This window comes from Palaemon carinicauda, unplaced genomic scaffold, assembly GCF_036898095.1.
Source record: "Palaemon carinicauda isolate YSFRI2023 unplaced genomic scaffold, ASM3689809v2 scaffold111, whole genome shotgun sequence".
Lineage (NCBI taxonomy): Eukaryota > Metazoa > Arthropoda > Malacostraca > Decapoda > Palaemonidae > Palaemon > Palaemon carinicauda.
In genome coordinates this window covers 200,101-227,500 of record NW_027168605.1, presented here as the reverse complement: position 1 = coordinate 227,500, position 27,400 = coordinate 200,101, and the positions used below count along the sequence as shown (strand labels likewise).

At 36.2% G+C, this 27,400-nt stretch overlaps 3 protein-coding genes across 3 annotated transcripts in view; all 3 read left to right on the top strand.

Moving 5' to 3' along the window:
* LOC137635292 (uncharacterized) overlaps positions 1 to 4,592 on the top strand; it is a 9,997-nt gene extending 5,405 nt beyond the window's left edge. Inside the window, exons 3-5 of the mRNA XM_068367757.1 lie at positions 309 to 1,031; positions 3,668 to 3,834; positions 4,461 to 4,592. Coding sequence (XP_068223858.1) covers positions 309 to 1,031; positions 3,668 to 3,834; positions 4,461 to 4,476 — 906 coding nt within the window. The 3' untranslated portion in view covers positions 4,477 to 4,592. The remainder of the gene's footprint in view (positions 1 to 308; positions 1,032 to 3,667; positions 3,835 to 4,460) is intronic.
* A 1,687-nt stretch (positions 4,593 to 6,279) lies between these two features.
* Positions 6,280 to 11,647, top strand: LOC137635291 (uncharacterized). Its single transcript, XM_068367756.1, has 5 exons — positions 6,280 to 6,334; positions 8,916 to 8,977; positions 9,571 to 9,719; positions 10,531 to 10,624; positions 10,919 to 11,647. Exons 1-5 carry the CDS (start codon positions 6,280 to 6,282, stop codon positions 11,081 to 11,083), a joined length of 525 nt encoding a protein of 174 aa, XP_068223857.1. The 3' UTR covers positions 11,084 to 11,647.
* A 1,607-nt stretch (positions 11,648 to 13,254) lies between these two features.
* LOC137635294 (ankyrin repeat and SAM domain-containing protein 6-like) overlaps positions 13,255 to 27,400 on the top strand; it is a 28,869-nt gene continuing 14,723 nt past the window's right edge. The window contains exons 1-6 of the mRNA XM_068367761.1: positions 13,255 to 13,373; positions 20,187 to 20,300; positions 21,162 to 21,389; positions 21,935 to 22,144; positions 22,860 to 23,048; positions 23,500 to 23,740. Of these exons, the coding sequence (XP_068223862.1) occupies positions 20,219 to 20,300; positions 21,162 to 21,389; positions 21,935 to 22,144; positions 22,860 to 23,048; positions 23,500 to 23,740 (950 nt within the window). The 5' untranslated portion in view covers positions 13,255 to 13,373; positions 20,187 to 20,218. The remainder of the gene's footprint in view (positions 13,374 to 20,186; positions 20,301 to 21,161; positions 21,390 to 21,934; positions 22,145 to 22,859; positions 23,049 to 23,499; positions 23,741 to 27,400) is intronic.

The following is a 27,400-nucleotide window of genomic DNA, read 5'->3' as shown; positions in this document are numbered from 1 at the left end:
CACACACACACACACACATATATATATATATATATATATATATATATATATATATATATATATATATATATATATATATATATATATATCCCTTTCTGAGTGGGGATACCTTATCATTGTGAAGGGGTTTGCATATCGCCATGATCAGCAAAATTGTACTATCTAGGGCCACCCATACTAGCTTGGTCTGCTGTGAGTGATCAGACCAAAATCTCCCACCATCACCAATCGACACCAACGGACTAGAAACGGCTGCATTAATTGTATATTAATAGATATTTAATTCCCGTATTTTTCTTGTTTTACAGACCGAGCCCCTGCCCGTATACAGCACAGAATACGTGACAGACTATAGAACAGACTATTTAACAGAGACAGAGTATAAGGATGTCCCCGTATACACAACCCAATACGAGACGAAGTTTGTGACCCAATTTCAAACCCTAACCGACTTCAAAGAAGTACCCGTTTATAGCACCATAGTCTCAACCATCTTCCACACGAAGTACCGGACCGAATATCTAACGGACACAACCACGGAGACGTTCCCCGTGACGTCTACGGTCTACTCCACCATAACGGAGACGTCTTTCTTCCCGACGTCCTTCACCGAGACGCATTTCGACACCGAGTACGTCACCAGCACGACCCATTTCACCACCACGGCGTACGACTACATCACCACGACGACGTACCTCACCGAGACTAGGTACGAGGACGTGTACGTCACGGAGACGAACGAGGTCCCGACGTACGTCACGCAGACCGTCTACAAACAGGTCATCATCACCCAAACGTACAGCCTCCCTCAATACATAACGACTACCTACGTCAAAGAGCTAGCCGTCACTCAGACCACCACCGTGCCTCTATACCTGACGACCACGGCCGTCTCCGAGGTTCATCTGACGACCACGAGCACGTACAACAACTACATCACGACCACCGTGCCTTCGTACATTGTGAGCACGGTCGATAGGTTTATCACGACGGCTGTGCCTTTCTACGTGACGACGACCGTCAATGCGCAGGTACTTTATACTAACCCTAGCTATAGCAGGAAACCTGATTATTATTTCTGATGACGGGAAGAGACAGGGAAATGACAGGAGACAGAAAACAAACGAGACGCAAAAGATAGGTTAAATACCATGACAGAAGCCTGAAAACAAACAACAAGACAAAAGACAGAATTAAAAGGCAAGACAAAAGACAGAAAACAAACGGCAAAACACAGAAAACAGAATCAAAGGGCAAGACACAGAAAACATAATAAAAAAGGCAAGACAGAAGCCTGAAAACAAAGGACAAGACAAAAGACAGAATCAAAAGGCAAGAGAAAAGACAGAAAACAAAAGGCAAGACAAAAGACAGAAAACAAACGGCAAAACACAGAAAACAGAATCAAAGGGCAAGACAGAAGCCTGAAAACAAAGGACAAGACAAAAGACAGAATCAAAAGGCAAGACAAAAGACAGAAAACAAACGGCAAAACACAGAAAACAGAATCAAAAGGCAAGACAGAAGCCTGAAAACAAAGGACAAGACAAAAGACAGAATCAAAAGGCAAGAGAAAAGACAGAAATCAAAGGCAAGACACAGAAGACAGAATCAAAAGGCAAGAAAAAAGACAGAAAACAAAGGGCAAGACACAGAAGACAGAATCAAAAGGCAAGACAAAAGACAGAATCAAAAGGTAAGACACAGACAGGAACAAACGCCCAGACAGAAAACAAACGGGAAGACACAGAAGACAGAAATAAACTACAAGACACAAGGCAGGAACCAAACTGCAAGACAGGAGACAGAACCAAAAGGCAAGACAGAAGACAAACAGGAAGACACAAAAGACAGAAATGAGACAGCATCCAAACAAAATGAACCAGACATATCTCATGATTTGGAGCAAAGAATAAAGTGGAATAATATATATGATTAATAATTCAGTAGGAACAAGAGAACAAGGAGAAAATATAATTATAAGAATAAAAGAAATGACAGATGACAGGACATAGGCCTATAATAATGTTACAGACTTTTTTTTTTAATTCAAATCTATCGATAGATTATTGTCCTCTATTTGAATATTTAAAAAAAAAAAAATCTTTTTTCTAGTCAAGAATATAAGACTATATCTACCATCAATTATTCCCTAGTCAAAAATATTTTGTTATTAAATAGGCATAGTTTATTGTCTTATAATTTAGGTTATTTTACCTTTAAAAAACATTTTAAATATGTTTTTATAGACTTGTAAAAATTAAGTCTTTAGTTTTCCCTTCATTTGGGGTCAAATATTATATTTACTATAAATGAAGATAAAATTAGTAAAAAAAAATATTCAAGGTAATACCTTAAGTGACTATCTACTGTCAATCTAATGACATTTCTTAATCAATCTTCAATTTGAAGCCTAGATCTAAATAAACTAGGTCTAATGAATGTTTTATTGAAGCTGACGGTAAATTTCATCAGCCGATATCCTTGAACATATTCGTGATTGGCAGAAATATCGGCCAATCAGATGAAAGATGAAATATATATATCCTAGATGGGTATGCCCCCTTATTTACTTCTCTAATGTGCTTAATATTACATTATCCCATTTCTATAGACATTAGAGTTAAATGGCTGTCTCAAAAGTTCTTCAAATCATATAGGCCTATCAAAATCAACCCTGAATTAAGTCTCTGTTGATAAATAATCGTTAGATAATGTATACAAAAATATTAAAGGCCTACATGAATCAATAAGAAAAGTATCAATTCGAAAAAATTCTTCAAATAATATAGGCCTATCAAAATCAACCCGGAATTAAGTCTCTGTTGATAAATAATCGTTAAATAATGTATACAAAAAATATTATAGGCCTACATGAATCAATAAGAAAAGTATCAATTCGAAAAAAATTCTTCAAATAATATAGGCCTATCAAAAATAACCCCAAATTAAGTCTTTGTTGATAAATAATCGTTAAATAATGTATACAAAAAATATTAAAGGCCTACATGAATCAATAAGAAAAGTAACAATTCTAAAAAAAAATCCTTCAAATAAAATAGGCCTATCAAAATCAACCCTGAATTAAGTCTCTGTTGATAAATAATCGTTGAATAATGTATACAAAAATATTATAGGTCTACAAATCAAAAGAAAAGTAACAATTTTCGTACAGGAAACTGACATTGACAATAGTAGGCCTACAAGGAAAACAGACAATTGACAATAGTAGGCCTACAAGGAAAACAGACAATTGACATCAGACAAGACAAAGAACTTTTGACAACCAAAACCCATATCGATTATGACTTCGACTTAATCTTAAGTTGAAATAGTTAGTCTAACTATACTAGTCACAGATGACCTAGTCCTACGCAATAGTTCAGTGCACTACAGTAAAATTAGCCTACACGGACTATAATTTCTCTAATTTAACTTCTAAGTACTTCTAAACCATAAACTGAACCATATATGACAATGTATCAACTAAATAACTATAAAATATACGATTAAATTCCATTTACGAACATCTAGACAATCAAACCAAACTAGGAAATATATATAAACATCATCCATTATTAAAAAATCAATATACTCATTTGGAACAACTAGACCATAAGGGAATAAAAGAAGAAGAAATGAAAGCAATTAATATATAATATGACAGCTGGACAGCACATCGGCGCCCTACATATTCAATAAGATGGATCAGCGTTTTCTGAGGCACGCTACCACCACTAGTTCCTTCAGATCCTCCTTCAGGAACCGGAAGTCCTTGGTGACTACGACAGCACCGCCGGAGAAGAATAAGGAAACACTTCGGAAATGGCTATGGTAATGTCTTGGGTATATTTTGTTATTTGTGTTTTTTTTTATTGTTATTTTTTTGTCTTTTTTCTTTGGGTTTGCTGTGATAATAATGATATTAAATTTGTGACAGTCTTGGAGTTAAATTTTCTTGTGAGTGTGTATATAATATATATATAATACACACACACACACACACACACACACACACACATATATATATATATATATATATATATATATATATATATATATATATATATATATATATATATATATATATATCAATAGACTCAAAATTTAGTATTTAACTTTATGATATAGTAAAATTGAGTTTTGATTTTTTTTGCACATACATTATACTAACCTACACACACACACACACACACACACACACACACACACACACACACACACACATATATATATATATATATATATATATATATATATATATATATATATATATATATATATATATATATATATATACATATATATATATATATATATATATATATATATATATATATATATATATATACAGTATATTAGTTACCTTGAAAATTATTTTCAAAAATGTTAAAAACTCCATCTGTACATGAACCAAAACCAACTTAAAATAACTGAACAATGTTTTCTAACCTGAACAGGCAAAGAACAAAATGAACAGCCCACCTGTGACAATATAATAAGAAGCTGAAATAGTCTGAGATAGCGCATACCCCCGCCAAAGACGAAAATGTTATTTTCTCAATGAAATTTGAGGAGAATTATCAAGCATATCTCTTCCTTACATCTTAGTTGATGTATATATTAAATTTTAATCAAAATCTATTCATAGTATTTTGAGTTATTTTGTATACATTGTAATATATATAACCTTCCTTCAACCAAATGAAAATGGTTTGAAATAGGCTTATGGTTCTCTTCTTTAAAAAAAAAATAAAAAAAAAATGGTGTATTTTAGGTTTGGTGTTGTTAATAGTTACTGTTAAATAATAAACTTTTTCCACGTTGATTTAATGTATTTTATCCTACCATTTTATATAAAAAAAAACTATCATGGAGAAAAATAAATATAGCCTATTGTGATCTTGAAGCAGAAAAATACAAAAGAAAAAAAAAAACATCAACAAATTGTAAATTGTTTAATATAGATCTGTGTTTAAATGAATAATATGGAAAAAATAAATATAGGAATATATGCATCAACAATACCTTAACAATATTCAGCTTCAGGTGCAAAAATAAGCTTAAATCCATGCTTAAAATTATCCATTAATTTGAGAAGTGTTTTCACTATCACTGTACCAACGTCACTGAGATTGAGATGTTTAAAAACAAAAACAAATGGGGTACAGAGCTAAATGCTTTAGCAATTTTGTGTAAAAAAAACAAGTTAGGTTTATATATATATATATATATATATATATATATATATATATATATATATATATATATATATATATATATATATATATATATATATATATATATATAGGCAGATCCGTACACCAAAAGGATTACCCAGTTTTTTACCAATGGGTCTAGTAATTTACCAAAATGTCGAATATTTAATAATGATTAATAGAATAAAATCAGATCGAGAGAATTTACATTTATAAGTAAAAAAAAAATATTAATTAACTTGTCCCCACCTAGTTAGAAAATCTCATAAAAACTTTAGGCCAGTAGGTCACACCACAGTCTTTCTCAAATATTAATTGAAAATCATTAAAAGCTATGGAAGTCTTGATTTAAACTTTTATAGATACATAAATGTATTTGAAAACATACACGAGGTGATATAGAAAAATAACTTCAGCTATTCAGTATAAATACTTAAATAGTTAAATAAAGAAATTGATATATCAACACTGAAAAGTCATTATATCTATGTTGTCTTGAGTAACATTAACAGAATAACGTATTTCTAATCAATATGAGTTAGTATCAGCTGGTGTATTTTTTACAATTAAGATTAAATAAAAATTTGTGGATATTATAAACGAGAGAATTCCCAATTTTGAATAATGAAACAGGACAAAAGATTTCAATAACATATCCTTCAAGGGAAAACTCAAATAGGCCTATAGGCCTATTTATCAATGAGAAAAAGGAGTCATTTATAGGTCTAAATATCATATAGGTATCACAGATCATATATAGATAAAACTATTTATGATAATGAAAATAATAAATAAAACGTAAAATATGAATTTATTATACTATGCTTAAAATATAAACTAAATAAAACAAGATTTATGATAAGATAGACCGAGTTATCACCTCTCCACTTGACAAAATCTTCCTATGAGAAACTCCCAGAAATTCTGAAGCTAAAAAAGTGTGAAAGATTATCATTATGAAGTGAGGAAAACGTCACGCTTTCAACTTCACTCAATCACACAGTGTATCACACGAATATGGAACCATATATCTTTGGTCCATGTGGTTCAGTGAATCGTCATGGCTGTCCCAGAGGACCCAGACAGTCTTGGTTTCAGTGTGGTCCAGGAGAGAGGTGAGCTGTTAGAAGACAGTGCAAAGAGGCTATCCATGTAGGTAGATAGATAGGTATATAGATAGATAGAGAGGTGAGCTGTTAGAAGACAGTGCAAAGAGGTTATCAGTGTAGATAGATAGATAGATAGAGAGGTGAGCTGTTAGAAGACAGTGCAAAGAGGCTATCAATGCAGATATATAGATAGATAGATAGATAGATAGAGAGGTGAGCTGTTAGAAGACAGTGCAAAGAGGCTATCAATGTAGGTAGATAGATAGGTATATAGATAGATAGAGAGGTGAGCTGTTAGAAGACAGTGCAAAGAGGCTATCAATGCAGATAGATAGATAGATAGATAGAGGTGAGCTGTTAGAAGACAGTGCAAAGAGGCTATCAATGCAGATAAATAGATAGATAGATAGATAGAGAGGTGAGCTGTTAGAAGATAGTGCAAAGAGGCTATCGAAGCAGATAGATAGATAGATAGAGAGGTGAGCTGTTAGAAGACAGTGCAAAAAGGCTATCAATGCAGATAGATAGATAGATAGATAGATAGATAGATAGATAGATAGAGAGGTGAGCTGTTAGAAGACAGTGCAAAGAGGCTATCAATGTAGGTAGATAGATAGGTATATAGATAGATAGAGAGGTGAGCTGTTAGAAGACAGTGCAAAGAGGCTATCAATACAGATAGATAGATAGATAGAGAGGTGAGCTGTTAGAAGACAGTGCAAAGAGGCTATCGAAGCAGATAGATAGATAGATAGAGAGGTGAGCTGTTAGAAGACAGTGTAAAGAGGCTATCATTGCAGATAGATAGATAGATATATAGATAGATAGATAGAGAGGTGAGCTGTTAGAAGACAATTCAAAGAGGCTATCAATGCAAATAGATAGATAGATAGATAGAGAGGTGAGCTGTTAGAAGACAGTGCAAAGAGGCTATCGAAGCAGATAGATAGATAGGTATATAGATAGATAGAGAGGTGAGCTGTTAGAAGACAGTGCAAAAAGGCTATCAATCCAGATAGATAGGTAGATAGAGAGGTGACCTCTGTGAAGACAGTGCAAAGAGGCTATCAATGCAGATAGATAGATAGATAGATAGAGAGGTGAGCTGTTAGAAGGCAGTGCAAAAAGGCTATTAATGCAGATAGATAAATAGATAGATAGATAGATAGATAGCTGTTAGAAGATACTGCAAAGAAACTATTAATTCAGATAGATAGATAGATATTGATATATGGAGTATAAGCAAATGATTGGGCCTAGACCGAGGTTAAATATTTAAAGGAGACAGAGAATCTAAAAAATTAAAAAAGAAGAAGAATAAAAAGGTTTGTACCGTTTTTTATTTCTTTTGTTATATATTTTTCTTGTTTGTTATAAATATATTGTGTATCATAAAATTGTATTTTGAGGGATGTCCTATTTTTTAAACTAACACTTGACTTAAACTATATGTCATAAATCAGATAAGTATCTTCAGAATTTTCCAAGTTTAACTTTAAAGGTCACTCATGAATGGCAGAGGCAAGGGACAGTGACATTGCCCTATCAAGCAGGACAATGCCCTAGAGACTGACCATATATACATATGATCAGCACCCAAGCCCCAACTCCACCCAAGCTAGGATCAAGGATGGCCAGGCAGTTAGACCTATAGGCTCCCCCAAACCCCCAATCCTTAGCTCATAAGGATGGTGAGGTTGCAGTGACCAAAGGAACTAACGAGTTTAAGTGGGACTCGAACCCCAGTCTGGCATTCACTAGTCAGGGATGTTAGCACATCGGCCACCACAACTTAATCAGTCAAGTATATCTAAAATTAGACACGTATTCCTTGAGGTAGGCCTACCATAATGGATAATAATATAACATTTAAAGTTAATTAAACATTCGAATTAATTTAATATTATCAAAGTTTATTTCCCTTGATTAACTAATTTTCCATAGAGTTAATTACACCTAGAAGAGCACTACAATTTTGAAATTGGTCGAAATTGTTAATAATTAAATAAACTATGATACCAAGACTTTAAAATCAATAAAATGTATGTTTTTACACTTGTATAACATATAGAAAACACCTCTACACCCCTTTGGAGGACCATATACACCTGCAGTTTAAAAAAAAAAAAAAAAAAAAAAAAAAAAAAAAAAAAAGGAAAATCACTCGAAATGGTACTAAACCGTGTGTGAATAAATGATGAGAACTAATGATAGAAAGTTTGTAATTATTGCTTGCTCTTGCTTGCAGTTGACCGCTAGAGCGGTAATTAGGTTGTGGCAGTTCTTCTTCTTCTTCTTCTTCTTCTTCTTCTTGTACGGAAACTATTGTTAATCTAACCCGTGAACATGAAAATTAGGTTAAGGAGAATTATCAGTTATGGAAATTTCTCTTATATTCAAGGAATTTTGATTTTGAAAATACCAGTATGCCTATGTTCTACTCTCTCTCTCTCTCTCTCTCTCTCTCTCTCTCTCTCTCTCTCTCTCTCTCTCTCTCTCTCTCTCTCTCTCTCTCTCTCTCTCTCTCTCATTGACTATTTCATAGGTTAATTCATTAAAAGACTTATAATTCAAAATTTAATTCCAGATTCAAGTCAGATTCTGATTGGAACGAAAACTAGGCCTATGTCACATATGCAAATCATGAAGGTAAGAAATATTATCATTTTGTTAAGTTTTAAACAAATTCCGTTTGATACTTTAATATATAGCAAGCTATCAAACTTGTAGTCCAATTCACCCCATCAAAATCAAAATAGATAATCCCTTTCAAGCAAAATGCCATATTACTTTTACTTTTACTTTTAGGGGTTTATTTCTCGCCCTCCATCAGACACTAAGAGTCTGTTCAGGCGGGCCTTGATGTGTGAAAATAATTTCTTTCCAGTTTATATTTTGTTCTGTATCTTTTCAGTTATTCGCTAGCATTTGTATTCAGGCTTAATAGTTTTCAGATCACTATTATAGCACTTTCCAAAGAGATAAGTCTTCAGGTTTTTCTTGAAAGCTGCCACATTATTGCTATTCTTGACATCAAGTGGAAGGTCGTTGAAGAGTCTCGGTGCAGCATAACAAAAAGTTCTTCCTCCTATTTCAGGATTCACACTAATTTCGAATAGTCTATATAGTCTATGTTGTTAATTACAGACGAAAATAGATATTTATAGATCAGCAAAAAAATATATTCATACTGATCTCTGTCTCTGTTTTAAATGAAATAATAACTCCTATCTCATTTTCAGAAAAGGGTCATTCAACGCGTGATTTTATGGATAATGTTGTTCAGTGCGACTAAAAGCGATAAAGCGCAGCCAGCGGGGAATGATTGTAAACCCGTGACCATTTGGATGAAGACCACAGAGTTCCGGAATGTTCCTCAGGAAAAGAGCAGGTTAGTGGAAAGAAATTAAATGACTATGAAAAGACTAAATGGATAGAAAAGAAAGTAATATGATTTATTGTGTTGATTTTTGGTGGGTAACGCATTTTACAGCGAGTGCTCATTCTTCTAGCATGCGCGTTAGTCAAGTCCATTTTTTTAAACTTCTTTGGATAATTAGAAATCATAAATGCTCATTAATGAAAGTCCATACAGACACAAGTTTTTTTTAATTTAAATTCTTAACACTAATATTGTTCGACATTCTTTTACCAAGAAGCTAACACGTGTAAGAAACCATAGTCTTATGACTTATCTTTAATGCTATCAAACAGCTCTCTATGGACCTAATAACATGAGGCAAAAATAGCAATTGTTATATATAGTGTTTGACACCATATGTCTCACCCTAGTGTCATCACTTTTATTAATAATCATTTCTATATCGAAACCGTCAAATTCCATTTTCTAAAGTGTGTCGTAGACGAAAACACTAAAATAAACTATGAGTGATGATACTTAATCCACATATCCAAAGGTGTTGTACTGGTGCATGTCGCGAGGTAAAACTCAAACCAGGTATTATAGGAAGTGTAGAACAAAATTTCCCAATCGTATGAACCATTCTGTTTGCTATTTTACACATTAATGAGTACTTAGAAGCACGCGTTAGTAGGGGCAAGTTTAGTAGTGGACACAAGTGACCATACATTTCAAACCATTATCTCTGTAAGCTATATCTTATTATCTTGTCCATTTGATGTCATAATAGTTGAATGATTTTTAGCATCATTCAAAGTTCTAATGCTTTTTGTTTTTGCAGAGAGAGTACGTCTTACTACGACGTGCCCCAGACGATGACCCAGATCATCCAGTCTACTAAGATGATTCCGTACTTCGTTACTCAAACGCAAAATGTCAGTTGCTTACTTTGTGTTCTGTATAAATGTGCATTTTTTAAGACTCAGTCCCATTATACATTTGAAACCTATTATTCAATCTCTTATCACAAAAGTAACTTATTAGTGCCTTATCTTTCTATCAGAGAATTTACATTCAAATCCAGGTGGCATAACATTATTTCACATTCAATCACTTTCACATAACATTTCCCCAATCTTCTTACAGTTTAACAAAATAAAAACCATTAAAATATGTTGCTTACATTTATCGCAAAACTTAACCGAACCCCACTCTCTTTCTCATATTAGGTTCCCGAGTTCAGAACGAGGATGGCAACTCTACCCCAGTACATCACCCACACCGTCTTCTCGACTTTCATCCGGTCCATAACGAAAACCGAGAAGCGCTATAATACCATCACCGCCACGAAGACGCAGCAGTTCTACGAAGTGGTGTGCCCTAACGACCACTAAACTCCATCGCTGGCGCGTGGTCTTGTAACTAGCAGGCCTCGAAGGGACAAATCATCGGTTTTATTAATACCAGAATCATCTTAAAGGGTTATGAGACACTTCTCCAATGGACAAATCATGACTGTTTGGCCATTAGGGTCTTGTCCAAGTGAGAAGTTATATTTATATGGCCACCAAACTCCTTATCAAAGAGTGAGTAGTGTTCCTATAGCCCAAAGACTTTCTCCTTTAGGAGATCTATAGGCTAACTTATGTATGCCCTTATAAGCATTAGACTCTTCTTTAAGATTTAACATGACCTGTTTGAAACACAAATATCCAAGAAAGATGTAGACATACTATATATGACTGGAAGGCCTAGAATCAGACTTTACTCAAGAAAGCTGTAAAATAATGAGTAAGAAACTACAAATGGGCCCGCGTCCCACTTGTAGGACCGATAAATAGGATTTCTGAATGTAAGTGTTACTGTGAAGTGAATGGTTGGGCACTGCACTGCACTACAGTTGGTGCAAGATCTCTTCAGAAGCGGGAGATCGTTGAAGAAGCGAGTAGTCGGACGAGTGAGTTATGCATGTTGCATAAGATTTTTCATAACTCTGACCATTCTTTACAGTCAGATCTCCCTGGACAATTCTATCCTGTTAGTAATACTAGGCAAGCAGTTAATTCTAATAGCCAGGCCTTTTCCATTACGAGGCTCAATACTACGCAGTACTCTATAAGTTTTATTCCAGCTGTGACCAAGTTGTGGAATGATCTTCCTAATCGGGTGGTTGAATCAGTAGAACTTCAAAAGTTCAAAGTTGGAGCAAATGCTTTTTTGTTGACCAGGCGGACATGAGTCTTTTTATAGTTTATTTATGAAATATTTGTTTTTGATGTTGTTAATAGTTTATATATGACATGTCTGTTTTGACGTTGTTACTTATTTTAGAATGATTTATTGTTAATTTGTTCTCTTCATTTATTTATTTCCTTATTTCCTTTCCTCACTGGGCTTTTTTTTCCCTGTTAGAGCCCCTGGGCTTATAGCATCTTGCTTTTCCAACTAGGGTTGTAGCTTGGATAGTAATAATAATAATAATAATAATAATCTGAACTCTACGCGATATATAATAAACCCTTTTAGATCACTTTTGCTTATTTCAAATTATGTTTCTTGGTTTCACAAAAAAGCTGCAGGGAATTTTATCTGTTACAAATAAAGAAATATTCATATTTTCTCTTAAATGTAAACATTACCAATATTTTATTTAGAATTTATCTGAGGTTTGGTGGTCTATTATAATCAGTCAGTCTCAGTCTGATATTTTTATATTTCTATCAATATATATATATATATATATATATATATATATATATATATATATATATATATATATATATATATATATATATATATATATATATATATATATATATCACCATTATCTATGTATGGTATTCACCATCCTAAATTCTATTTTGTAGTTTTAAATATATTCATAATACGCTATAATAACTGTAGCATTAAAATTCTACAATAAAGATATTGAAACTTAGTTTTTATTTGAAATATTCTCCTACTGGTATACAGGCATGAACTTAAATAAAGGTCGAACAAATACATTCTCAAGAGCTTTCGTGTATTTATATAATAACCATCTCCAGTTGTGAAAATGTGTGATGTAAATACACATTTTTAATGTATTTCATTTCCTGTACATGAATTTGCTATTTTCATAAGATACGTCATTTAAATGATTTAAGATTAGATAGATCAGATTCACGTTGAGGCTCCGCCTTTGCAACGGCGCCTCTGTGTCTTTTAGTTTTGTGTGTTCTTTATTTTCGCTAGTTATTCTCTTTTCATCCACATTTATTGTAGTACACTTTTCTTATTTTTAATATTTTCTTCACAAAAAGAAAAAAAGAAGGAATTTTCCAACAGTTTGTGCACTATCTTATTGAAAAGTTTCGACAGAAGAAGATGGACAGCATTCGGATAAAGTTCTTCATCAACTTTATTTGTTTCATAATTACGTAAACTGTAGTAATAATGTGTTAATATTTAATCTTTTATATAAAAAATAAATAATAAAACATATAAATTAAATTATTGGAGTATTATTTAATCGCAAAATACGAAAAATAATTGCATTAAGTGAACTTAAGCCAAGATGAAAACACTCGAACAATGTGAGGTTTGTTTACATTTTGGTATAGTCAGTTTCTTTGGCTACCGAGACCTGTTCGCTATATTTTGCAAGTGACTTCTTAGGATTTCCATTCTGTTCTTTTATACAAGGTAATATTTTCATACATGATTATTTTGGGGGGTTTTTACAGGGTATATGTACTGATATGTATTACTGCATTGATCATAAATATTTTTTTTTAGGTATTTTTATAGGCAATTCTTAGCTATGGTTAGGCTTATAGTGAAAACTTACTTTTGCACCGGTACTAGAAACCTAACATTAGAAACTATGGAGCCTTTGTAGGGTGACGCCCAGATCCCGTAGTAAACGGGAATATTCTGAACTGTGGCCGTCGTTCTAAAAATGATTTTGGCGGGAGAAGCTAACTTAAAAAAACCCCCTAACCTATGCTAAAAGCCGTATCCTTACCCAGGGACCCCCCCCCCCCTTTACACAACAGTTTCCTTACCTACGAGTACAACGGGAGAAGCTAACTTAATAAACCCACCTAACCTATGCTAAAATCCGTGTCCTTACACAACATATTTAAGATCCGTAGACCATTTCCATACGTTTTTATTCTATACAAGATAACAGTCGGAGCGATAATAAGCATATTAGGACGCCTGGCCGTAGCGCTACAAACTACCCGAAACTATAATTCTCCGGGTATTATTGTACTGTATCACAGGGCAATGTAACCTAGGAAAAGAACTACTTTTATACAGTAAAACTTTACCATTCTCCGTACTGCGCTTACCCTAAGTGTCATAGTACGTTACGTTCTTACTCCTATTACAAGGAGGTGTCGGTTTAGTTCTTTGTTAGATATATGGGGTAGTGTGTATAACGTTAGGTCACCGATTTTTCATCCCCAAAATACTCACCCACTTGGCTAACGTATGTAGCGCAACTTGTATCACTTACCATAATGGCGTTATTATAGTTCTGGTTGGGAAAACTTTTTCTAATAAAAAAAAGGGGGTAGTTTGTAGCGCTACGGCCAAGCGTCCTAATTTGCTTATTATCGCTCCGACTGTTATCTTGTATAGAATAAAAACGTTTGGAAATGGTCTACGGATCTTAAATATGTTGTGTAAGGGGGGGTCCCCCTGGGTAAGGAGACGGTGGGCTTTTTAAGTTAGCTTCTCCCGTCGTACTCGTAGGTAAGGAAACTGTTGTGTAAGGGCGGGGGGGTGGGTGGGGGGGGGGGGGGGGGTCCGGGGGGGCAAAACCCCCTGGGTAAGGATATGGCTTTTAGCATAGGTTAGGTGGGTTTTTTAAGTTAGTTTCTCCCGCCAAAATCGTTTTTAGAAAGACGGCCACAGATCAGAATATTCCCGTTTTCTACGGGATCTGGCCGTCACCCTACAAACGCTCCAAAAAAAACATTTCCTATAGAAAAAACTCCAAATTTCTTCGAAAATAAGATTTATTTTCATCTCAAATAAATAGTTAGTGAGATAGCCTATACTCTATGATATATCTGCCGACAACAGGGGCCCCCCAGTGGTAACAATAAAATAATGTTTAATTGAGAGCGTATTGAACCACGGCAACGCGAAGACCAGTAAATGGATAACTAACATTATTTCATTTACCAACATACGGTACTCATAGATATAGTAAGATATGAGTGATGATGAATGGAAGGTTTGTAGTTTTCTATGCAAGCAGCAGGTCTGGTAACCCGACAGTCTACACGCGTACCAATATATGCGTAGATCTTTAATGGCTCCTCTTTTCTCATATAATTGTAGTAGTGATCATTGAAACTGCATATTTTTCTTCTTAACCTAACCACATATTGCCCTCAAGTGGAGACTGTTACTACCTCGCTAAAAGTTAAACAGCCATTTCAAGCTAAGCTGAAATCATGCTTTGATTAAATGACTCCAGTTTGTATTATGAAAAATCCATCCATCTACCAAGGCGCTTCCCCCAATTTTGTGCGGTAGCCGACTTAAAATAAGGAACAAAATGGGACTTTTCTTCTCTTAGCTCCTCCCAGCCTGACGAGGAATTCAGTCAAGTTTGTTTGCTACTGCTAGGGTGGCACAGCCCACCCTCCCCCATTATCCACCACAAATGAAGCTTCATATGCCAAATCCCCTACTGGTGCTACCTCAACAGTCACCAAGGCGACCGGAGGAAGCAGCAGGGCGTATAGGAACCGTTATGTCACCTGTGGCCGCTGGGGCATGACGACAATTAAAAGAGCGCCAACGTATCCACGCGTGTCGTAAGAGGCGGATAAAAGGGACGGTGTAGTGGTCTACGCTTTGCAGGTCTCTGTGGGCCCACAATAGCAATGTCTACAAAATCACCAATTGTAAACCTGCTCTACAGGACAAGAGGACTGGGAATTCATTCTCCTGATTACAGTGAACCCTCGTTTATCGCGGTAGATAGGTTCCAGACGCGGGCGCGATAGGTGAAAATCCGCGAAGTAGTGACAGCATATTTACCTATTTATTTAACATGTATATTCGGACTTTTAAAACCTTCCCTTATACGTAGTACTGTTAACAAACCACCCTTTAATGTACAGAACACTTAATGCATGTACTACAGCACCCTAAACTAAAACAGGCACAAATATTAAAGGCGATTTTATATCATGTGTTTCCTAAACACCTAAAAAGCACGATAAAAAATGGCAACCAATGTTTTGTTTACGTTCATCTCTGATCATAATGAAGAAACAAACTCATTTAGTGTACACATATATGTATAGGTTAGTTTTTGCATCGATTATATTGATTATACAGTACTGTATGTTGATTTTTTTATTACCAATGTTTTAGTTTACGTATTTTTCTTAGGACTTCCAAATTAAATCTTTTTCTTTATGACGCCGCCTGAAACGACGGCGTGTACGCTCAGTAAACAACCACGCTCAGAACAAACAAGGCATTTAACGCGCATGATGATAGTGATAAATAATGATACAGTACATACAGTATTTACAGTAAAAGCATTTACAAAATATGTTACCTTACAAATATAAATTATACAGTACTTGTACGTAGCAAAGCAGGAAAACAATTTGAGAGAGAGAGAGAGAGAGAGAGAATGAGAGAGAGAGAGAGAGAGAGAGAGAGAGAGAGAGAGAGAGAGAGAGAGAGAGAGAGAGAGAGAGAGAGAGAGAGAGAGATTGTTTTACGTACGAATGTAAATTTTAAACAAAAAAAATATGATAGGTTACAACATGTAGACTTTTAAAACCTTCCCTTTAACTTAATGCATACAGTACGTACATTACTAAACTATAAAACAGGTTAAAGTAAAAAATAAAGATTGTTACTGTACTCACCACGAAAGAAGTTCAAGAAAAACTTGAATGACGATGGCGATGAATTTGCTGCACAGTAGAAATGATGATGATGAAGCTGATGATGTGTTCTACTGTGCAGTCAATGATAGTATTTTACGTCTCTTCAGACGGAGGTGCCTTTTCCTGGGACACCTCTTCAACTTCTTCAATTTCTTCCGAAGGCGTACTAGCAGGAGGAACTGGCTCTTTTTTGCGAGGCTGGAAGAACATTGTGATCGGAAGTTGTTGCCGCTGCTTCTTTTTTCGATCCAAGAGCATCCTGTAGGGAGTCATGATGTCATCGACCTTATTTGAGAATTGCATCGCGCGAACCATATCCTCGTCCCACTCTTGTAACATTTCTTTCGCCTCCTTCATATGGTTGCAGAACTTGGCAAGCCGTTCTAATGTTAAACCCGTTTCTTCGACATCTTCTTGGGTCTCTTCCTGGGCACCCTCACTCTCTTCCTCACTTGCCGATTTCGTCAGGTCTTCGAGGTCTGCGTCAGTTAGGGGCTGGGAATGGCAGTCCAACAACTCGTCGACGTCTTCAGTCGTCATGTCGCCAAACCCGTCACCCCCAATTATGGCAGCCAACTGCACAGATTTCCGTATTGCAGAGTGTTGGATTTCCGACGGAGTAAATCCCTTGTCGTCGTAAACAATATCGGGCCACAGCTTCTTCCAGCTCGCATTTACGGTTGCAGGTTTCATCTCTTGAAGTGCCTTTTGAATATTCTGCAGGCACGTGGCTATGGTGTACTGCCGCCAGTACGCCTTCAAGTTGAAGTCTTCATCCTCGTCATCTTGGGCAGCATCCACACACGCAACGAGGTCCGCCAAGGTATTCTTCGTGTAGAGGGCCTTGAACGCCCTGATAACCCCCTGGTCCATTGGTTGAATTAATGACGTGGTGTTGGGTGGCAGGAACTCAACCTGAACGCCCTCACGCGACAGGTCAGTTGCGTGTCCACCAGCGTTATCCATAAGGAGAAGGATCTTGAATGGCAAGCCCTTCTCTAAGAGATATTCATGGACTTGCGGGATGAAACACTGGTGGAACCAGTTGGAGGTCAGCATCTTCGTAATCCATGCTTTTTGATTATGCATCCAGTACACGGGAAGGAGATTCTTATTTTTATTTTTCAAAGCGCGAGGATTTTTCGACTTATAAATAAGCCCCGGCTTTAACAAAAATCCAGCAGCATTGCCACACATCACGAGGGTAACGCGATCCTTGAATGCCTTAAAGCCAGAGGCTTTGGCTTCCTCTTTGAACAGGAAAGTTCGCGACGGCATTCTCTTCCAAAACAAGCCGGTTTCATCCATATTAAACACTTGTTCCGGCTTGTATCCACCTTCAGCGATAATGTTCTTGAAAGTCTGGTTCACGTAAGTTTCAGCAGCGGCAGTGTCAGCGGAAGCAGACTCCCCATGCAGGGAAACGCTTTTCAGGGCGAAGCGTTTCTGAAACTTCGCGAACCATCCTTTGCTGGCGGAAAAACGTTGTTTCTGACGCTGGGAATCAGTGGAGGTCCCTGGTTGAGGATCATCTACATCATCATCTTCTTCAGCATGGTCGCCATCGTCGTCATGAGGTTCCTTTGCCGCAAAATTCTCATACAAGCTCAAAGCCTTTGTTCGGATGGTGTTCGTATCCAACGCTATGTTCTTCTTCCGACAGTCGGCAATCCACACAGCTAAAGCACCTTCCATGCGTACGATCGTTTTATTACGCGTTGTAACGACTCGCTTCGCTGATCTGCTAAAGGTGATTGCAGCAGTCTTTCTAATGTTCGCCTCGTCCTTCTTGATGTAGCGAACGGTGGATTCGTTGATGCCAAAATGGCGGCCGGCGGCCGCGTAACTTCTACCATCTTTTAACATGTCGAGAAGCGTAACCTTCTCAGCTATCGTCATCATCCTTCGGTGGCGTTTAGGCTCACTACCAGCCTTACTAGAAGCAGAACGCTTGGGAGGCATTGTAACAGAAAGTTCAACAAAAAGTTCAACTTAAAACAGTCGCACACAGCACAGATTAAACTTCACAAACTTAAGAACGTCTACTCAGCAATACGCGGAAAGAGAAAGTGAACGATGCAGCCCCGCGAGAACTTTGATGCTGCGGGTAGAAGATGCGGGCAAAACACCAATCACAGGCTAGATAACAAAACTTGAGTTTTGATTCGTCATCTATCAGCGCTTGAACCAATCACAACCCGTCTTATACAGTACTATGGTGCGTTGGTTACTCATAGAAGATGTCCCGCGCACACTGAACGTACGTAGATTAAGTACAATACCGTAATAATAATAAATAATGATAATAATACTGTACAGTACATTAATAATAATAATAATGATTAATAATAATAACAATAATAATTTTATTAACAACAACAACAATAATAATAATAATAACAATAATAATAATATACGTACGCTATTTTACGCCTCTCTCTCTCTCTCTCTCTCTCTCTCTCTCTCTCTCTCTCTCTCTCTCTCTCTCTCGTACGCTTATTCGAAATGTGATTTTTGCAACAAAGAATACTATTGGATGCAGTACTGTACTACGTACGTATACATACAAAAGATTCACGGAAAAGAAGCACATCCATTACAGTACACACCATTCTAATATGGTATGACTGCATCTGATTTGCGTTTCATGTTCGATTTAATTTTACTACGTACTGAATTATCGTATGATCACATTCTCTTTTCGTGTTTTATTTCTTTCTGTGCTGAATTATATATCATATGTAATGCAATGAACAATCAGTAAGAGCAGATATTACTAATTTAATGGAATTACAGGTAACAAAATATCGTATTTGGTTGTCTTCAGATTTCGCGGTATTTTCGAATTTTCCGGAAAATCCGCGATATGTATATATATATGGGTTATGGGAAAACCCCGCGAAGTGGTGAATCCGCGATGGTCGAACCGCGAAGTAGCGAGGGTTCACTGTAGTTTCCTGTGAGATATCAAAGAAGGGGAGCTAGGTAGAGAGTGACTGCTCCCCACACTCTAGTTTTAACCCTTTTACCCCCAGGCTCTTTGGAAATTTCCAACCCTTAACCCCCAAGGGGTTATTTTTTTCCCAGCACATTTTGCAGTATATTTTATTTAAATTGCTCTAACAGCCTTAATTTTTGTCATAGAGAGGTCAGGTTGGTCTCATTCTCTTGGAAAATGCCTGAATTTTTTCAAAAAATAAAAAAAAATATGAAAAAAAAAATTTTTATAGCATTTTTTTGCAAGGACGTACCAGTACGTCCATGGGGGTAAAGGGATGGGTTTTGTGAAACGTACCAGTACGTCCTTTGGGGGTAAAAGGGTTAAGAAAAATAAAAATCAATTAAAAAATTTTGGATATTAATTTCATGTCGGAGAAAAGCAAAGTCAATCCAGTTCCTAGAAGAATTTTAGGTATTAGTCATTGACTTCTGTAAATTATTACATTGATTACGCTTCCTGCTAAATTTGAAGAGCTATTTCTTGATGATTTTACTCTGACGACTCCTTTGCAAACAGATAACTTTATTATATTGTGCTTCGAAATTGTATAATAAATTTGTTTCTATTTTTCTTTTTCAACAGTGTAATATAAAACTGTGATGTCAGTGGCATAGATGGAGATAGATCCCGTGCAAGAATTTCACAGGGCAGCAGAAGAAGGAGATATTGAATTCATCAAGGCTTCCTTGAAATCAGGTAGCTATTTTGTCTATTAGAAATACATTTCTTATATTCAATATGAGTTTTTCTTTCAGATATACAAGTATCATACACCTCAGAAAGTTGTACATGTGATGTACAGTGAACCCTCGTTTATCGCGGTAGATAGGTTCCAGACCCGACCGCGATAGGTGAAAATCCGCGAAGTAGTGACACCACATTTACCTATTTATTTAACATGTATATTCAGACTTTTAAAACCTTCCCTTGTACGTAGTACTGTTAACAAACTACCCTTTAATGTACAGAACACTTAATGCATGTACTACAGTACCCTAAACTAAAACAGGCACAAATATTAAAGGCGATTTTATATCATGCGTTTCCTAAACACGCCAAAAAGCACGATAGAAAATGGCAACCAATGTTTTGTTTACGTTTCTCTGATCATAATGAAGAAACAAACGCATTTACTGTACACATCTGTGTATAGGTTAGTTTTTACATCGATTATATTGATTATTCAGTACAGTATGTTGATTTTGCTACCTCTGGCCACAGTCCGCAAACCACTACACCGCGAAGTGGTGAATCCGCGATGGTCGAACCGCGAAGTAGCGAGGGTTCAGTGTATTCTTTTATTCGCAGTATCCAGTGTAACTTTTTAATCAAATGCGACTAACAGCTTGAATGTTAGATAGGAGTAAATTTTGTTAATTGTATTACATTTTGTCACATTCTTCCAAGAATCAGGTAATGATTTTTTCTTTAGACTTGGTATCTCAAATTGAATTTTTGAAGAGTTTATTAACTAGCAAATAAATACCAAAGTTACCCGAGTATATTAGAGTATCTAATTGGTTTAGAATTGTGATGAAACTATTTGATCGTTTTCAGGAGTGAACATCGAGGCACCTGACCATGACAATAACACAGCGCTCCACATCGCTGCTGCCAACGACCACGAGAATGTCGTGTCCTTCTTACTCGTCATGGAAGCCAACCGTGAAGCCACGAATAACCTCGGGTGGACACCACTTATGCAAGCAGCCAGGCATGGTCATATGCAAGTCGTCCACTGTCTGATAAATGCTGGAGCCATGGTTGATGCTTATAATAGGTTAGGTTAGTATGTTTAAGTTTGTTTTGTCTTGGCAGCAGGCTACGGAACATAAAAACCAAGGTGATAGCTCCTTAAGATCTCAAATGGAATCTTTAGACTGTTCACTGTAGTATTATCTTTTATTGTTATAATTATTATTAAAGTTATTAAGGATTGGTTCTTAATAAGAGAAGAAAATCAAAGTAAAATAAAGTGCTGAAGTCCAGTGTTTGCAAGAACTCTACATTTTCAAAATTACTATGCCAACAACTTAGTCAAATTATAATTTTTGATCAAATCACTTAAATGACTGTTTTTAGTCTTATCAAAGAAATGGTAACTCCAGTCTTTCACATATGTTAAAATAGGTTATTATTCACAGGCTTTTAACTATGGTCTATCAAAATATCAATTATTGAATGCAGTTAACTCTTATGATTCAGGTTATTTTAAAAAATAATCAATATTTGAAACAAGAATTAAACAATATCCATTTTCAAAAGTTTTCAATGTTTGAAACAAATATTGGACCAAATCTTTCATAAATTCTCTTCCTGTCTTGTTCCAGGAATGTCAGCACTCATGCTGGCATCCGTCAGTGGCCACATGGGAACAATTCGCACGCTGATTGAAGCTGGAGCGAAGTACGATCCAGATATTACAAACACTTCTAGTCAGATCACGCCTCTCATGATCGCCGCCCAACACGGAAACAACGCCGTGGTACGGCTCTATCTGGACAAAGGCGTCAGCGCAAACAAAGCGATTCCCAAGATAGGTTTGTAAACACGTTCTGGCATATCATTTATTACCTCCGCCAATGAATTTGGAAGGAGGTTATGTTTTTGCCCCTGTTTCTGTGTTTGTAATTTGTGTGTGTGTTTGTTTGTGAACAGCTTCCTGGCCACAATTTTAATGGTAGAGTAATGAAACTTGCAAGGATCAACTGTTATGTAAAAAGCTGGAAATTATTAAATTTTGGAAGGTCAAGGTCACGGTCAAGCAAAATGTCCAATTCACGTAATCAGCCATAAGCTTGGATATCATTGTCACAAAGACTTCAAACTTCGTTCATCTTTGAGTGTATGAAAATACACGCCAATTAATACATGTTAAGGTCAAGGTCTAGAAATAAGCTGCCACAGCGGAGGTCTGCTCTCTACTGAGTGCCCCTCTAGTTATCAGAGAGTTGATAGTGCTTTGTAGGCCCTGTAAAGCAAGTCTTCCTCTTAAGACTGACGTTGTTAATAGTTTATATATGACATATCTCTTTTGACATTACTTTTTTTAGAATGATTTATTGTTAATTTGTTCTCTTCAGTTATTTATTTCCTTATTTCCTTTCCTCACTGGGCTATTTTTCCCTATTGGAGCCCCTGGGCTTATAGCATCTTGCTTTTCCAATTAGGGTTGTACCTTGAATAGTAATAATAATAATAATAATGTATTCCAAATACCAGTTAGCAACCTAAAAAATTTCTCTCGTTTCCCAGGTATTACCCCTCTCATGTTTAGCGCTGCCGGAGGAAACGTATCTACAGCTCAGCTCCTCTTGAAGCGGGGTGCTGACCCAAATGCGACCAGTGCAAGTGACCTCACTGCAGTAGATGTTGCAAGTGCTTGTAATAGGCCGGACATCGCCAACTGCCTCGAGAAAGTAACCACACGACTAAAGAAAAAAGGTCTGTTATGGAGACGTGTTGATATTCTCGCTTCTTAGCTTTTGTTTTGTTGTCAGAGTTATGGTAATTGGTTGAATATTTTATAGACAATGCAATTTTAATTTTTGCGAGAAATATTAAAGTAAATATATTATGCATGCAGTACTCCTGTTATCCGTTTATTTGTGTAGTTTAAATGTATTTTTATATAGAATTAGTATGGCTGATACTTGTGCGACATCTAGACGTGTTCTTATTTCGTATTTTACGTTGTCACTGAAGTGTTTTGTACGTCGGAATCCTTATTACAGGATAAATGAATAGACGTTCTATTTTAAATCCTCTGTTTGGAAGCAAGTCGAGCTTGAATTGTGAATGACAGAGATGTTTGGGAGGACATTGAAATCGTAACAATTGAAACTGAATCTGTAAAATTTGATCTTGAATTTCAATAGCTTCATGTTTGCCAAAGGTGCCGGATATGATCTAATGGAAGCAGTTCGGAATGGGGACCTGAAATCGGTCCAAGAGATACTCATAGGAGATCCCGGCCAGAGCCAAATAACAACATCTGACGGTGCAACACCCCTAATGGTAGCCGCCATGTTTGGCCATTGCCAGATAGCTAAGATGTTGCTGCAGTACGGGGCTCCAATCGATGCCCAAGACCAGAAGAATGGCTGGACAGCTCTCATGCAAGCTATATATCATAGGTGAGGTCAAAGAAGCAGAAGTGTTGATCACTAACGTTTAGCCATTGTGCACATATTTATTCCATACGAATGTGTGTATGTTTTGAATGATGATAATAATAATGATAACTCTTATAGGATTTACTTTAGTGAGAACTAATATATTTTTTAAAGTTTATAGATGTATGATATCCAGATTGTAGCATACATATTCCTTTCTTCAGCAGTTAGAATCGGACTCGACATGTTCTCTAGAAATGTGAAAATTTAATCATTCCAATTAAGTTTGAAACTTATCAATCAAATTATAAAACATGAGTCTTTATTGATTTAGATGTTAGATATGTTCACTTATTCTCTCTGATACCAGAATTCTGGATTTTTTTTACATATTGGAAAGTATTTAAGAGGTCACCAAGCTTTATGAAGATTAATGTTGCTAGCATTACGATTTGATTATCTGTTTACCCCAAGCCTTTAATATTATCATTTCAAGCAAAGGGTGCAACCATAGCTGGCAAAGCAAAATGCCACAATACTAAGCGCCCCCAGAGGAAAAACTTTTTTGTGTGGGAAAAATGAGAGTTAAAATCAAGCTATAAAAGAAAAATAGTAAAAAATAACAAATTACGTGAGATGGATAACAATTTTGACGGAAAGTAACAGGTAACTTCTGGAATGAGACTCAAGTTAATCTTCTCGGCAAAGAAACGTTTTGGTCATGTTTGAAACTCAGAGGTTCCATTGATTCACCCATTCCTTTTGGGAGATCATTTCACAGTATGATAGTGTCCTGAGCAAAAATTTTATAACAGAGTGTAGTGGTGAGTCGTACTAAAGAAATCACAAGTTGTAACATGCCAGAGGTTTCAAAAGTTTAGCTAATTTTTTTGAAATATCTTTTTTGCCCATTATGTTCTCAGCCAATGTGTTTTTTCATCCATTTCAAGGCCTCGATTTTAGACTTTTCAAGTCTTTCGGCTACAACAATATCTCTCGTATCTTTAAAAATTAATTCTCTCATTTCAGTTTCATTGGCATTGTTAGATATTTGACTAGCTTTCCGTATTCATCTGATCATCTATTGCATTCAGATCTTCCCGGACAGTTCCATCCTGTTCATGATACTAGGCATGCAGTTAATTCTAATAGTGTGGCCTTCTCCCTCATGAGGCAAAATACTACACAGTATTCTAGAAGTTTCATTCCAGCTATGACCAAGGAATGATCTTCCTAATCGGGTAGTTGAATCGGTAGGACTTCAAAAAGTTCAAACTTGCAGTAAATGTTTTTATGTTGAACAGGCTGACATAAGTTTTTTGTATACTGTATATGAAATATCTGTTTCGGTGTTGTTACTGTTTTTGAAATATTTTATTTTAATTGATCATTACTTTTCATATCACTTATTTATTTCCTTATTTCCTTTCCTCACTGGGCTCATTTTCCCTGTTGGAGTCCTTGTAGGGATTATAGCATCCTGCATTTCCAACTGGGGTTGTAGCTTAGCAAGTAATAATAATAATAATAACAATATAAAAATCAGAGCGTGGTACAACGTCCTACATAGGCTCTGGTTTCTCTTTAAAGAGTGAAATCAGAATAACGTGATTAGTTGCCCGTTCATGTTTAAATTTAAGTTAAATTAATGTCCGTGAAGGACTGCAAACTATTCCGGGTGTTGGGAACTTGTTGGTATAGAAAAACCGAGCGAAGAAATTAGAAATATCCGCGTTATCACCTGACTGCATACAGAAGGTCCTCAACTTACAAGCTTAGCTAAATCAAACTGTAAAAGAGGAGGGTACACAACTTTGACGACTAAAGGGAAGCCATCGTGCGAGGAAAAAATCCAAAAAGCTGAGAAAAGGCGCTCTTGACAAATAAATGAACCTGTAGGTAAGCTGCAAAGGCGCTCTTGACAAATAAACGAACGTGTAGGTAAGCTGCAAAAATTGGAATGAGTTTATCAGAGATGAGTAGTACTATGAAGGGAGAGGATATGTAACGGCTCCTCACCTATCCTCCTCCTTAGATTCCTAGACTGGGTTAAGTCTGTTTGGGGTGCAGATATCTATGGTTATCTACGGATACGTCCCTGATTATACATGTTATCTTAGGATATCGTTCCGGGGGTTAGAACCCCGTGATACCTGACGGTAATTCTCTTGTAATATCACTCGCAGATATATTATACAGTAGGATGCTGCCCAAAGGAACTTCCATCAGGACGACATGGCTATCTCACCCAAAAATAGATTTTTCCTATGTCAAAATCCATTGATAGGTTCCGGGAAAATGTTTGTAAGTCAAATTTTGTTTAAATTTGGCTTAGGGTAGGCCTAACCTGAATCCCATTCCTACGATTTCCAGCTACAAAAGTCGACAAATCGTCGGGTTTCATATGAAATAGATATCAGGTTATTAAAGATAAAATTTTGCTTACTGTATTAAATGATCTAATATTGTTTTATAAATGAACCTAGAATGACAATAGTACCAAACGGGCAAACAAAATAAATTGAAACGTATGAACTTAAACAATAATGGCCGCCATCACCGCGGAAGGCGTAAGGCCGGTCGCACTAACAAACACTAAAAGAAGGATGTTGTTCAGATGGCGCTCGCGTCATGTGTCGGTGGTGTGGTTCAGGTAACGTAGCTGGTGCCTCTGTAACGGCCCATCCCTTTTGACGAAGGAATTAGCTAATTGGAAGACAGCCTGTGAATAGTGGTTTTCACACGCCCCTGCTTTATACACGACACCCTCAGGGTGCTCGCGCGAGGGTAGTAACCTCTGCATTCCATGCTTTTAACTTTCTCTGGTATATTTGGAAGTATTTATATCAGAAAAGTGTAAGGAAGGACCCTTTTCACCGGGCATCACAGGTATCTCCCCAGAAATAGATTTTTCCTTCGTCAAAATCCCTTTATTACAGTATTTCTTTCTCTTGGTTATTTTCTGTTAGATATTTGTATCTCCAAATGTTTGTAAGTTGGGGATCTTCTGTACTGTAGAACGGCACCTCGTAGTTCCGGGGGATATTGAAGAAGGAGAGGTCTAACTGGTGAGGGACCTATGGTTGTGGTTCTATCCTTGCCCCAGTTACTATACCTACACTCATTAGAGTGAGCGAGCTGGGTTTATTCCTGGCAATTCCATGCATCTTTTTTCTCTGGTATATTTAGCAGTATTTATGCCTTAGAAATGGTGCTATAAGGAGCATTTCACGGAGCGACACAGGTCAAGCCCAGAAATAGATTTTTCCTTCGTCAAAATCCCTTTACTGTGAAAATTCATTGTTACCTATAGTGCAATAATGGGAGTTGCCAATATTTCTATCATAAGGAAAGCAAAAGACCAACGTTTTGACTTCTTGCATGCCGCAACCGGTAGTTTTAACTGCCTCGTTAAATTTTTACCAGCTTTTCTTTTCACTTGCGTTTATGTAAAAAGTAAGATTTGTGATTTTAATAGAATGTTGGCTTGCTGTTTTAGTTTATATTTTGCTAATGCTACTTGTTAATTCATATTTTGCTGTCTTACCCTCTTTTACCTGATGCTAAAATATGCATGAAATATAGACTTTATAAAGTAAGTATTGTACATTCAATTTGATCATGTTAAAGATGTGAAACTATTTACTATATAGTTTTTCTTTTGATTTGTCTAAAATATTG

Coding starts and splice junctions, on each gene's coding strand:
- LOC137635291 (XM_068367756.1), top strand. CDS start 6,280: ATGGCTGTCCCAGAGGACCCAGACAGTCTTGGTTTCAGTGTGGTCCAG. Junction 8,978..9,570: donor CACATATGCAAATCATGAAG/GTAAGAAATATT, acceptor TCTCATTTTCAG/AAAAGGGTCATTCAACGCGT. Junction 9,720..10,530: donor GTTCCTCAGGAAAAGAGCAG/GTTAGTGGAAAG, acceptor TTGTTTTTGCAG/AGAGAGTACGTCTTACTACG.